This window comes from Cyprinodon variegatus, unplaced genomic scaffold (assembly GCF_000732505.1).
Source record: "Cyprinodon variegatus isolate N-32 unplaced genomic scaffold, C_variegatus-1.0 Scaffold715, whole genome shotgun sequence".
In the NCBI taxonomy this organism is placed as follows: domain Eukaryota; kingdom Metazoa; phylum Chordata; class Actinopteri; order Cyprinodontiformes; family Cyprinodontidae; genus Cyprinodon; species Cyprinodon variegatus.
This window is the reverse complement of record NW_015151168.1, coordinates 69,665-83,370: the sequence shown is the minus strand read 5'-3', so window position 1 is coordinate 83,370 and position 13,706 is coordinate 69,665. Positions and strand designations below refer to the sequence as shown.

At 37.1% G+C, this 13,706-nt stretch overlaps 2 protein-coding genes across 3 annotated transcripts; one reads left to right on the top strand and one right to left on the bottom strand.

Annotated features, from left to right (window-relative positions):
• Window positions 1–5,319: 5,319 nt before the first annotated feature.
• On the top strand, window positions 5,320–8,696 carry rps6 (ribosomal protein S6). The gene is made up of 6 exons (XM_015394925.1): window positions 5,320–5,420; window positions 5,982–6,113; window positions 7,055–7,265; window positions 7,779–7,925; window positions 8,233–8,390; window positions 8,560–8,696. The coding sequence occupies exons 1-6, from the start codon at window positions 5,415–5,417 to the stop codon at window positions 8,653–8,655; spliced, it is 750 nt and encodes a 249-aa protein (XP_015250411.1). The 5' UTR covers window positions 5,320–5,414; the 3' UTR covers window positions 8,656–8,696.
• A 2,225-nt stretch (window positions 8,697–10,921) lies between these two features.
• LOC107097699 (perilipin-2-like) lies at window positions 10,922–13,359 on the bottom strand. Of its 2 annotated transcripts, none has more exons than XM_015394951.1 (6): window positions 13,175–13,359; window positions 12,844–13,051; window positions 12,031–12,113; window positions 11,730–11,949; window positions 11,523–11,659; window positions 10,922–11,325 (listed from the first exon to the last, which is right to left on the bottom strand). In XM_015394951.1, the coding sequence occupies exons 1-6, from the start codon at window positions 13,235–13,237 to the stop codon at window positions 10,999–11,001; spliced, it is 1,038 nt and encodes a 345-aa protein (XP_015250437.1). In that variant the 5' UTR covers window positions 13,238–13,359; the 3' UTR covers window positions 10,922–10,998. The 2 variants fall into 2 exon arrangements, with proteins under 2 accessions (XP_015250437.1, XP_015250439.1); XM_015394953.1 differs by having other exon boundaries at window positions 11,523–11,656.
• Window positions 13,360–13,706: the final 347 nt, after the last annotated feature.

Below are 13,706 nucleotides of genomic sequence, written 5' to 3'. Positions count from 1 at the left end.
GGTGAAAGATGAGGTACATGCTGGACAGGTCAACAGTCCATCAAAGGGCAACACAGAGACATGCAACCATGATCACCCACTTATAGGAGACACAAATTAACCAATTAGTCATGTTTCTGGACTGTGGGACTAAGCCGGCATAACTGGAGAGAACTCATGCATAAATAATTATTTTATTATTGCCGTACATTATATTTTTTATGCCGCATTTTATTATTTTATTGTGTTTTATTATTTTTAGCTATGTCCAGCGCTTTGCTTAAAGCGCTATATAAATAAAAATGATGATGATGATGATGATGATGAAATAAGGAAAACACTGACACTGGTTCTGCTGGAGGTTTCTTCCGGTTAAAACACGATTTTCCTGTCCACTGTCGATGCATGCATGATCGGTTGGAGGGATTGCTGTAGAGTCAACAACACAATGGAACTGCCACATGCTCTTCCAGGAGGAGCAAATTCTGCAAAGTTAATGAATCAATATAATCAGCTCTGTTTTCTTAGATAGAAAGCATTTAACCAATCTGACTTTATGGTCTAATTTAATAGTCTCTGTAACATGCCTTCCAAACTCCATGCAGAAAAACCATAGCCCTGGGACCAAGAATCGGTAAGACAACAGTGCAATAAACTTTACTTTTACATAAATATCTGTAACATCATTTTAGGACAGTCTCCTTTTACACCTACTTGAGTTGAAGTATGATGAGGTAGTAGAATTTTTGGGTATACTCTTACCCTCTTGTAACTGAAATACACTGTTATTGTAGGCTACAATGCCTTGGGCTAATCTGCTCTCTAGCGCTCTCTGGTGGCCAATATTGCTATCGCTTGAAACTCTATTTTTCAATAAAAAGTTAAACATAATACTACCAATTAGCTGATAAATAAATAAAAAATGTAACTATTCAGCAAGTTTGTTCTAACAAAAATGTATTTAAACTGGACTCCACTTTTCTCTTGATAAAGACAATTTTATAGAAAATAGACAAAAAAAGAGAAAAGAAATATTCCTTTTCTACATTCTTTTTTATTTTTGTCTCTGCATTTTGCATGTTATTTTGGGAACATGTCATCTTGTTTGCATAATATTAATAAATAATACATTCTTTGGTATTTTCTACAAAAGAGGAAGAGCAGATGCAATATGAGTATAAGTTAAAAGGTTATTTGTAATTATTAAGAATGTGAAATTAATTATGTAAATAATTCAACAGGTATTATCAACAGTTTACATTTCTCATTTCTCATTTCAGTTATTCACGTATATCTCATGTAATTCCTTTCTGCAGATGTTAAGATAAAAATACATTTGAAAACTGAATGTTCATTTGACAAATATTGTTCAATGAAACACCTAAATTCAACATATATGTGTTCATGTTGCACGATTGTACCATAAAAAATTCCTAGTTTGTGAACTCCTTCACTAACAATGGCAATAAACCTGAATCTGATTCTATTGGAGGTTGGCAACAAACGTTTAGTAGCATTACCGCCACCTACTTATATGGAGTGTGGTTCGTGATGGACTATCTACTAATAAACATATAGATTCTACCCATCTATATCATACACACATTCACCCTCTCTATAATCAAATTCTATGAAATAACTTCATTTTCTTTAAAAAATCGAATAATTATTTGTCTGTTTACTTCCCAAATTCTTCCTCAAAATATCTAATAAATTAATCTTTTCCTGAATAAATTCAAACTCTCTCCTCATATATCTTCTCTGGCTTTCATATTTATGACATTCCAGTATAACATGTTCTATTGTTTCATATTTTCCACAGTAATCACACTTGCCAGTAGTATGATTTTGAATTTTGAAAAGTGTATAATTAAGCCCTGTTTACCCAAATCTTAACCTTGTTATCACTCTCTCCTCCTTTCTATTTCGTCTTCCATTTCTTCTTATTCCTACCATCTTCTGGATTTTATAAAACCATCTTCCTGTTTTTTCTTCATCCCACCTTTTTTTTTGCCATTTTTCCATCAGTTTTTCTATAATAATACTCTTTCCCTCCGATTTACTAGTCTTAACTGTAAAGCTAATAGGATTTTGAATTGCCCTCTTTGCCATTTTATCTGCCCTCTCGTTTCCTTCTACTCTAATATGTGCTGGAACCCACACAAATACAACAATCAAACTCATATTTTTTATTCTGAATAAAGTATTAAATATTTCTAATAAAATGTCCATCCTGCTATCTGACTGATTATATTTTAAACTTAATAATGCAGAGCTTGAATATGAACAAATTACTGTTTTTAAAGGTTTTATGTCTTCTACCCATTGTAAAGCTAATAATATTGCCAACATTTCCCTTGTTTATACTGATAATCCATCTGAAATTGGTTTTCCTAATTTTATATTGAATTCTGTTATTACAAAAGCTATTCCTATTTTCCTTGTTATTTTTGATGCATCTGTATAAATGTGAATATATTGATAATAGCTGTCTAAATGTAACTGTACTAAATTAATATCTACCGTGTACGATTTATCTTGTTTCTTTACCATTAGTGGCATTCTACTATTGCTTCGTGTAGAATCCATGGTGGTACGAGGGGCGTTCAATAAGTAATGCCCCTGACCCATTTCCCATAGTAGGAGATTAATGAAACTTGGCACAGTTATAAGTCTTTCTCTACATAGGAACCACCCAGAGTTATGCATTTCTCCTATCGTTTAATGCAGCTCTGGACACAGTTTTTGTAGAAGACCCCAGGTTGTTCCTCCAACCATGTCGTAACTTCAGAAATCAAGGCTGCATCAACCTGGGAGTCCATCTGGCAGACACCTTATGCACATGCAAATGGTCATGAATGATAGTTTCCACAGACCCTGTACTAATCTTGACCTTGGGCTATTTGGCAAACAGTAATGCGTTGATCTTCCAAAATGGCTGCCTCAACTTGACGGACAGATGCCTCATAAATGGCAGAAGAGAGACGACCTGGTCTGGAAGCTGTTTCCACAGACTTTTGGCCATGTTTGAATTCATTATGCCAGCGTTTCACAAGGTCATATGGTGGGGTATCATCACCATAAGTTTCTTTCATTTCATCAAAAGTCTCCTTTGGCGTGCATCCTTTCAAATACAAAAACTGGATCACTGTGCGACACTCAACTGGCTCCATTTCACACCTGACTCAGTTCAAACACCTGTAAATCAGAAACCACAATTAGTTCAGAGCTGTTTTTTCGCAACATATCCCATAGAAATGTCAATTATTACACATGCAAAATTTAATCTAGATCAGACAACTGGATGTGTGTCAGGGGCATTACTTTTTGAACGCCCCTCGTATAACTGATATTGGTGTTGTCTGAGTGATTTCTAAATTAGTCATTTTAAATTCTTTTATTTTGTTTTCAATTGTCCATCCAAAATTCCTCACTTCTTTATTTTCTTTTTCCCAACATGGATTTAAAATTTCCCGAGTTGGATGATCAGTTATAACCTTGTACATTTAACCAATCATTTATTTCTTGTTTTGTTCTTCTTAAATCCAACGGCATTTCTCCCATTTCTACTTTCATTGCTGCTGTTGCTGTGGTTTTAAACGCTCCACTACATGATCTTAATGCCTGATGTTGGATAATGTCTAATTTAGCCAGATGTGTTTTAGCAGCTGAACTGTAAACTATACAACCAAAGTCTATGTTAGATCTTATCATACCTGTATAAATCTGTTTTAGTGATTATCTATCTGCTCCCCAGTCACTATCAGCCAAGCATCTCAAATTATTTAAGACTTTCTTACATTTATCAACAATTTTTTGAATATGTACATTCCATTTTAGTTTCTCATCAAACCATAGTCCTAAAAATGTTGTATCCTTTACTTGCTTAATTATTGGTTATATAATTTCATCTCCTTGTTTATTTTTTTTTTCTGATTAAATATCATTACTTTTGTTTTTTCCACTGAAAACTTAAATCCCCACTGCAATGCCAATTTCTCTATTTCAATAATAACCTCTTGTAATTTCAGAATTCTGACCTTTTTTCCTATATTAAACTGAAATAATATTAAAAACCAGTTAACTTTTCTTATTCTTTCAGTGGCCCTAATCCTCTCCCTCTTCATCTCCCCACTTGCGTCCATCCTTTAAAATCCATGTCTCCCTCATTTTATTCCTCCATTTCCAACCGAATTTACCAGTTTATGCCCAAATCTGCCTTTTCAAAATCCGAAATATTTCCCAACCAACACACTGGAATGGCTAGATAATGCTTCTTCTTCTTCTTTGTTAGATTGGCGGATTGCAAACAGCTTATAGGTGCATACCGCCAACTACTGTACATGAGTGTGTAGCTGTAGCTCTATGGTTCCACCAACTATATTCTATTTTTTATTTTTGTGTTATGTAAAAACAAAAACACTGCTTTATTAATGACGACATTTTCCTCCACATCTCCATTAAATCCCTTTAATACTCCATTCTCTCCCTTTTCCCATAATTACTTTCCTCATCCTCTCCCTTTCAGTGGCATATTTAATGCAATCCATCAAAAACATGATCCACATTTTCTTTTCATTCGCAACCCTCACATATATTATTATTTCTCCTCTCTTGTACAAACAAAAACTCATTTAAGTAGGTATGTCTATTTCTTAATCTAGTATAAATTATGTCTTCCCTTCTGTTTCTTTCTCCATAATTTTTAACAATTACAGATTTTTTTAACCCTTTGTAGTCTTCTTCCTTTCTCATCTTCATCCCATATTTGTTGGCATAATTCTGTTTCTTTCTTTTTAATTATTGATTTACCTTCCCCTTTCCCAAATGGAATCTGATGTATATTCTGCTTAACTAAAGCCTTTTTAGCTATCTTGTCTGCTATTTCATTTCCTCTCACCCCTTTGTGTGCTGGAACCCAACAGAACTGAACATCTATTCCATACCTAAATAACCTAAACAAACTGATGAATTTCTAATACAAGGTCTTTCCTGTTATTTCCTCCTCAATTAATGCTTTCTATTGCAGCTTTAGAATCTGTGCAAATCATCACCCTGTCTGGTCTGACCTCCTCCACCCACTGTAAACTAAAAATAATTGCTACCATTTCTGCTGCGTATATAGATAAAAGGTCTGTTAATCTTTTACATATACATATTTTAAACTCTGGAATGAATGTCCCTATTTCCTTTTAATTTTTTTAACCATCTGTGTAAATTTTAATAATACAATAGTCTAATATATAAACTAGTTTTAACCCTAACTTCATTGAGTGAGTAAGATGATACATTAAATTCATAAAGTTTTATTGTATTTGGTTGTAGACCGCTGACTTTCTGCAGCTATCGCGAGACTATGGTGTCCTATGTGAGATCACGAAGCGGATATCCGGCCTCTTTCCCCTGGCGGACCGTCGTTGGGTTGGTTTGGCAAAATGAAGGTAAAACCATGAGTTGATTTTACTTTAGTTTCTAAAGTGTATGTTGTTAAAATATAATGGTGCAAACAATGGCACTATCTTAAACTATAAACAAATGTAGTTAAAAGTAGATACCATGGCTTTGTAGACGAGGATGAGCTTTGATTGTGACAAGGGCTAGCTGACTAGCCGGTCGGAAAGTGAGCTTTAGAAACATGGCCGCGCAGTGTGAGTCTGCCTTCTGCACTTATTTTAAAGTCATATTTTGTAATTGGATGAATTTAAACATTATTGATAGCCTTATCTAATACCATGCATGTTTAATGTAGACAGTATCCGCTGCCAAAGTTTTCAGCTTTCAAATTCTGATCTGAGCTAACAGGCCTCTCGTGTAATCCTAACCTTTACTAGAAACTCTTTTAACTGCCGCATCGACTCTGTGTTTAACACTATATATATATCGTTGAGGTAAATGTTTACATATCGGTCATAATGTTAAGCTGCAAGTTGTAACGTGAGCGATCTGAATCTGATCCTGTAATCGCTGATTGCTGAAGACCCTAACTCTTATTTGTTTTGTAGCTAAACATCTCATTCCCTGCTACCGGCTGCCAGAAGCTGATCGAAGTTGATGATGAGAGGAAGCTGCGCATCTTTTACGAGAAGCGTATGGCCACAGAGGTGGCTGCTGACCCTCTGGGAGATGAGTGGAAGGTAAGTCGCTTTCTCTTTATCACACTGGTTTGAATCATGGCACACTAGGAAACCCTTGAGACTGATCTGTGGTCTTTAAGGGGGGACAGAGTGCTGCCAAAGGATCAGTGGAGCTGCTTTCCAGATACAATCAGCCCATTTATTTGTGGCCGATTGAAACAGCAGTGCTCTCCCAACTATCTATAGAAATGAACATCTTTAGTGTTAAAAGATTACCTTTTTGTTTGAGGTATGTTTAAAGTGATGCTTAGTTTATTTTTAGCATTACATTCAACAATTTAACTTTAGTTTGTTACAGATAAGCTGACTTATAGATTAATGTGATAAGTGCTATTTAAATTAGCCCAAATCTTAAATGTAAAACAAAGGGAAAACCTACTTTTACATTATACCTTATATATTTCATTGATATAGTCAAGTTTATTTTTCAACTTGGGTTGTGTGGGACTGACTTCTAAGGTAGTAGTGCTGTTGGATCAGGATTGGGTAACACTAATGATTTTGCATGACCGTAACCATCCTTGAAATTGAAGTTTTTATTATTGTCTAAAATGTTTTTTCAGTGTATTTAAAGTTACGTATTAAATGTCTAAATTTTTGATGCTTGAGAAAATAAGTGTCCATGTTTTCAGTGAAAGATTGTTAAATTGTAAAACTATTGATGTATTTGTATGCAACTTTGTTTTTTAAGGAATTAATACAGGAAGTTAAATGGTTGTTATGAAGCTTAAATTATTTTGTAACAAGAAAAGTATACACTGTATTTATATAAATTTTAAGCTATGTTTTTAACTCGTTATGAATGTAACATGGCATAGCCTGTTCACAGGAAAGCATTAATCTTTCCTACCCCAATATGATCTGTAAAACTCTTCCATATATTCTCTACTTAAACATGCCTTTTCTCCAACACTGTTAAAACATATGCTTTTTTTGATTAGGGCTATGTGGTGCGCATCAGCGGTGGCAATGACAAGCAGGGCTTCCCCATGAAGCAGGGAGTATTGACGCATGGCCGTGTGCGCCTTCTGCTCAGTAAGGGCCACTCCTGTTACCGTCCCCGCAGGACTGGCGAACGCAAGCGCAAGTCTGTCCGTGGCTGCATCGTCGATGCCAACCTCAGCGTTCTGAACTTGGTCATCGTAAAGAAAGGTAGTGTGCAGCTTTTGGGGAATTCTGTCCATTATTCCTTCTGTTAAATGACCTGCTGCTGTTATGTGACGCACACAATGGGTTCCTTTTGACTCGCCAATAGTCAATGAAGGGGGGACAGTGTGTTGCAAGAATAACTGTGGAGCTGCTTACCAGATGCGACCAGACCCAGTGAAAGTGGCTGGTTGAACTGCGATGCTCTCTCACAACTTTTCATTTTCTCACCTTCACGAGATCAGGGCTCTGTACTGTCATTCTTGTATTTTTTTTGTGTTCCTCTTTAGATGGTGAATATTATTTGCTTCAATTATACTGCTTTTTAGAGCTAAATGTACCTCCAAGCTTAGTGTATTTTTTTTTTCCTTCCATTAGTCTTAAACCAAATAAAGTCGGATTCTTTTGTAGAATGTGTTTCCCTGTTTCAGATATATTCCTGTGATGAATATCTGCTCTCTTAATGAATACGGCTTCAGTTATGTGATTTTTCTCACCTCGTGATGTTTTGGCTTTAAGGTGAGAAGGACATTCCAGGGCTGACCGACAGCACCGTCCCTCGCCGACTGGGTCCCAAGAGAGCCAGCAAGATCCGCAAGCTTTTCAACTTGGCTAAGGAGGATGATGTCAGGCAGTATGTAGTGAGAAGGCCCGTGACTAAAGAAGGTGAGATTTGTGTAAGCCTGCATGAAGGTTTTTAGACATGGGATTAGTCTTTTGAAGGGAAAATTTAAGTGAGAAACCACCCAGATGCACCTTCCAGTAGAATTTATAGCAGAATCCATTCTTTTTGGGGTAGATCCTTTGGTTCCATGTTGTTGTTATGGCATTATTAGGGTAGAAGAGAAGTGAAAACTGGCCATAACCTCAAATCATTTTTTCAAAAGTAAAAAAACAGAAATGCATTATTTTTAAATATCTCGGTTTTTAAATGACTGTTAATAACTGTCTCTCTCCTCATTACTTTTCTTAGGCAAGAAGCCCAGAACTAAGGCCCCCAAGATCCAGAGACTGGTGACACCACGTGTTTTGCAGCACAAGCGCCGCCGCATTGCTCTCAAGAAACAGCGCACCCAGAAGAACAAGGAAGAGGCCTCCGAGTATGCCAAACTGCTGGCCAAGAGGATGAAGGTAAGTTTAGATTTCCATTCCATCCAGAAGAATGAATTAGATTTATTTTATGGAAAAGGATCCTATTTTGGCTGCAGTCAGACACTAGGTGTAGAATAAAACGCTAGACAAAAAGTTTCTTGTGCCACCAAATACTAAATTACGTCGATGTTAAATTGTTCTTAAACAGGAGGCCAAGGAGAAGCGTCAGGAACAGATCGCCAAGAGGCGCCGCCTTTCTTCTCTGAGGGCATCCACATCCAAGTCAGAGTCCAGCCAAAAGTGAAATCCACAAGTGAAATAAAGTAATGTTTTGCTGAAAAAAAATCTGATTTCTTCTTTGTGTCTAATGTCTTTGACAACTTTAAAATGCCAAATTCATGAATGAGGAAAAAGTATTTTAAGGATCTCATGTGATTGGCTACAAGCAGATTGATGCTGCTGCACAAAGTTCTTGTGTGGGGTTTAGCTGTTTGATACATTTACTGAGCTGTGAGGGTCCAGTTTAAGCTGCATGCTAGTTTCCTATAGTTTTCCAGTTTTAAATCATTATCTGAACCTTTTTTCCTTTGTTCAGTTCGACTACCAGAATAATTCCTAGTTTAAAAAAGATGTTTATCAGGCAGTGACCATGATATTAGGACTGATCCCTCCAAGTCTTGGTAGTGCATTTTAAAGGGTTCATATGATTTAAGTAGACATTGCATCTCAATTTAATGGTATATGTACAGAATAGGACATCTATTGCAGCCCTTCATTCTTTCAGGTCATTAAGGTGATTTTGAAAAAACCGTTGCATTTGAGGACCCCTGGTGTAAAAGTTCAGATTTTATTAGCATGTGCGGGTGTAACCCACTGGTCACCAACTTTTTCTAAGGCTGAGGGCTACTTCATGGTCACTGGAAGGGCTACAACACTGACCTGTAAGGAAAGGTCACCATTCATATAAACTTTGTGCATAATGAACAGTTTTTTTATTATCTACATTTTTTTAAGATATTTGCATTTTGAAAGCTATATATGCTTTAATTTTTTATGATTTTAGCTTGTGAAAACTACAGAGAATGTCCTTGAATGTAGTGATTTTAGGGAATTAAATCTAGGAAAGAAACCTGGAACACTTCAACCAAAAGCTTAAAGGTAAAATCTCCTGAAATGTTATAAAGAGGACATGAACTGGTCCTAGTTGGTGGATGAAGCTGACATAACCAGAGGCCTGTAGCAAAAGCAAGCAGGGTTACTGGGTTAACCAGACTAATTGAGCCTTAACCCTGAATTTCTGGTACCACCAAGCTGAATTTGTACTCAGCCATGCTAGTCACATGGAGTAACATACTGTTAAATGGTAAACCTGCTCCAGGTCAGGCTAGCTTTCAGGATTAATATGGATCCTAGATAATGTTCCAGTCAGCCAATCAGCTGTTCAAGAAACTGATTTGGCCTTTTGAGGACCTAATTTAAATTTGGGGGGGATCACAGTAATGGAACTTGAAAACCATAAAGCAATTAAAACAATGTTAATGACAGTTTTATTTTCCCTCCTTGACTTGCCAAACTTTAACCGTTCATTCACTTGGTTCTTGTATAATTGTGAAGCTACATAAAAGCATACAATAGAAATCAGAGCACAAGTGTGTGAATATTCTTTGGTTAACTATGACAATTTACAGTAAGTGATACTGGTTTTCATAGGGCTTACTGGGATATATACCAGATTCTAAAACAGTGGGGCTGTACACCGTATAAAAGGATTTATGCCATCCCAGGCAAGTCATTACCTGGATTTATGAATTTTAATATTCACCGCATTATGAAAATCAGGCTATTTTCCTATACAACAAAATGCACGTTTGAATATTATTTGTGTGCTGCAACAATAAAAGACAGGGAAATAATACACTGAAGCTGCACTGATTGGGGATTAATGGTAAAATTCTACCAGTTTCATTTAAGTAGAAAAGACAATAAGGTACAGCTTTCTGTACATTTGTGGTTCCATTTTAAAAGCCGAGTAGATTTGTCCTGCTTAGTTCTGACACAGCTCAGAAATCAGGATGATTTCACTCACCGATCACCTTTTGTATCAATATGCAATCATGGCAATCAGCTTTATTGTAGCCCAGGCATTATTGAATTAATACAACTAACCAAATGAAAAGTTATTTCTATATGGTGGCAAGCCAGCAGTCCTTGCCACCATAATTTGGCATCTCTTCCTTGCAGCCTGCATGGTTTCATTTCTGCAGGATATGTTTTTGTTCAAAGGAGAAACCCACCCCTTTATAGGTGCGTTTTCACGGGTTGATCAGTTAGAGCTGGTTTGATTTGGTGAGTTGAGAACCAGCTTTGTGGCACCTCTGCTCCTAATAACCATTGTCGTAGTTTGGTTAAACTGGATAGATGAAGTAATCCCACTATGTTGGGCTCACTTCCTGGTACATGTCTCTGCATTGGCGTCATCTTGTATCTTTATAGTTTCAATGTGAATCCAGTAATTGGTTCATCTTTAATGTATTTTAGGGGGGGAGGAAAAAGAAAAAAACATGGCAGGAACCATTTAAGCATTTATATACACACACATAGGTAAATTCATTTTATATCCAAAAATCAAACGGCAACATAATCCAACTTAACGACGTACACATCCCTTAACCAAACAACCATTCTCAAACACGGACGTCCTGGTGGGCCTCATTCTGAAAGCCGTCGTACTCTGAGGGTGAGCCTTCTCCTTGGACAGCAAGGAAGCCTCAGCAGCTCTGATGTGGCTCTTAGTTTGTTTTTCCATTTGGGAGGACGGACAGCTCAGATTGTACATCTGTCTAATGAAGAGAAAAACAGAAACCGCCTGATGCTGCAAGAATTGAGGTAGAGCTTGGAGGCTCCACAGCATAGACTGACAGCCTGTGTGAAATTCCTGAACCAGAGTGGCCGGTCTGGATGAACTCCCTGTGATCTGTGGAGTAAGCAGGAGGTTAGGCCGTTTAGGGGACATGCATTTATTACTGACCAACAAGACAAAGATGTCAATTGATTTTTCCATTTTATATCACAATAAATAAGGAAATATAGTTTAAATACAAGTCAGCTAAAAACAGGTCATCCCATTGATAGTCCTTCAAACTATGCAACTGTCCAGTACTCACAGCCCACCTGAACAGAGTGGATCTTTAAGCCGACCATGTGGTACATCCTTCTACACACTTGAGCGGTAAGTTTCATCACTCTCCCAGAGAAACTTCCTGAGCGAACCACTGCCTCAAAACCCTCCACCAAGAGGGCTACTTCTTCTGGGGACAGAAGCAGAAAGGTCGGCATTTTAAAATAAAAACCCCTCAAAAGGAAGTTCCCCATGTTTACCTTTCTCCTCTTCAGATGGCGGAAGCACCTGGTCCACCAGAGCTTCTGACAATGTCAGAGCAGAATCCAGTCCCACACAGGCCACACCAACTGCTCTCTCCACCACCGACTGCTTAGCTCCATCCGTCTGGTGCAGCCTGCCGATCATCCATGTCCCACTTGCTGCAGAGCATGCCACATCCTGAATTTCATTTACCTTGTTTTTGGCAGCAGCAACAATCTGTGGAATCAATTCAAAACCAGTCAATCATACTTTATTCATTAGAAGAACAATGGCATTATTTTGTATAATGGAATAAACCTCATCTGGGGGGGACAGAAGAACAGGAAATGAAGACTCCAGCCAGTCTAGACCTTTGCATGCAAAATCATTTGCAATGGAGACTATTGAAACAAACAAAAAGTGCTTTAATAATAGATTTCAGAGACATATTCCGACTAACAAATGTAAGTTAATAAACCTGGATGAAGTAAGCATTTCCGGAACAAAAAAAAAAAAAAAAAAAGTAAAGCATTGGAGTTGTAATTATTTCCAGCTGAAGCAAAACAGGGAATAGCACTTTTAGTATTATGACTGGTGGGTTTAGCAACTCATAAGTCTTTCTGTATTTTGAAGTTCACTACCTGCACAGTTTTGTTTTGTCAAAAGTAGCAAGTAATGATGAAGTTAAATATTTTTGGGTTTTTAAAATCCTAAAACCAGAATACATTGAAAACTAGGCTTAAATAAAAAAAGATGTTTGAGAACTAAATCAATAATATGTTAGGGATTACTTTTCTCACGAGCTTTCAATCATTGCCGATTTTAAAAAAAGGAAAATCCTGCATTCTTTCTAAATGGGACTAAACAAGAGTTATACAATAGGAAGGCTTCTTACTCACCTTGATTTTTAAAGGTAGTCTGTAAATACCTGATCACTGATCTTGATTAAGGAGAACAGTTTGTGTGTAAAATAAATCTATAAATTAACTGCATTTTCCAAATTATAGTAGTAAGATGACTTGATGATGTAGGCTTAAGCTAATCAGACAGCTGTTGAGAAATACATTAAAGAAGGTATCCAAGCTTCAGTTCGCTGAGGTTTATCATATTAGCAGTCAGCATGGGACTCACTCTGTGGCTCCAGTTTAACAATAACAGGTGAAGCAGTGGAGCAAGCTGCGGAGGTCAGGGAGGTCACTCTGCTCTCCAGAGCCTCACACACAGATTTCAGACTTTGGTTTCTGCTCTTAACATCTCTGTACAGGAGCGCCAGGGTGGAGCAGGCTGAGCGAACCAGGGGCAGCTTGGTGAACCGGGCCGCTGCATTCGGTGCTACTTTCTGAATATTCGGGAAAAAAAAAAAAAAAAAAAAAAAACAGATTCAAGATTCAATAGAGATTTTAGACATATTCAGACAGCAAAAACGTCCCTGAGGCGTTTATTTCTGCTTTAAAGGACTCACCTTGTAGTTATTGTTCACAGGCATTTCCCTGCACTTTTCGAACACCAAAAACGTTGTCAACATGTAAACCACAGCTTCCTGTGAAAACTTTACCTGCTTGGGCAAAGTTTCACGAAAGAATAATAGGCTAATTGCTCAGTATCGCTATTAACTGCGAGGCCACAGCTCTAAAAGCGTTTGGGCGTCATCAATCAGTGCACACCTGGTGAGATTTCTACTTCTAATCTCGCGAGATCTCAGTCATTCAGTAGTCTGGACAAAAAACAAAACAAAACATAAAGTAACTGTGAAATTATATGCATTATTACATGCTGTAAGTTTTTATACTGATATTCTGAGGATATTTAACTATTAAATGGTATTACAAAAAAAAATTATATGAGTAGAGATATGACAACCTGGGAAATTAAAGGTCAACATAAAGTCTTTTTGTTGTCTTCTTACCATTAGAACCCCTGAGTTGAATCTAATGCTTATACGTAAGAGATTGGTCAGACAAATTGGCAAATTGAAATGCGGAGATAATTGATTG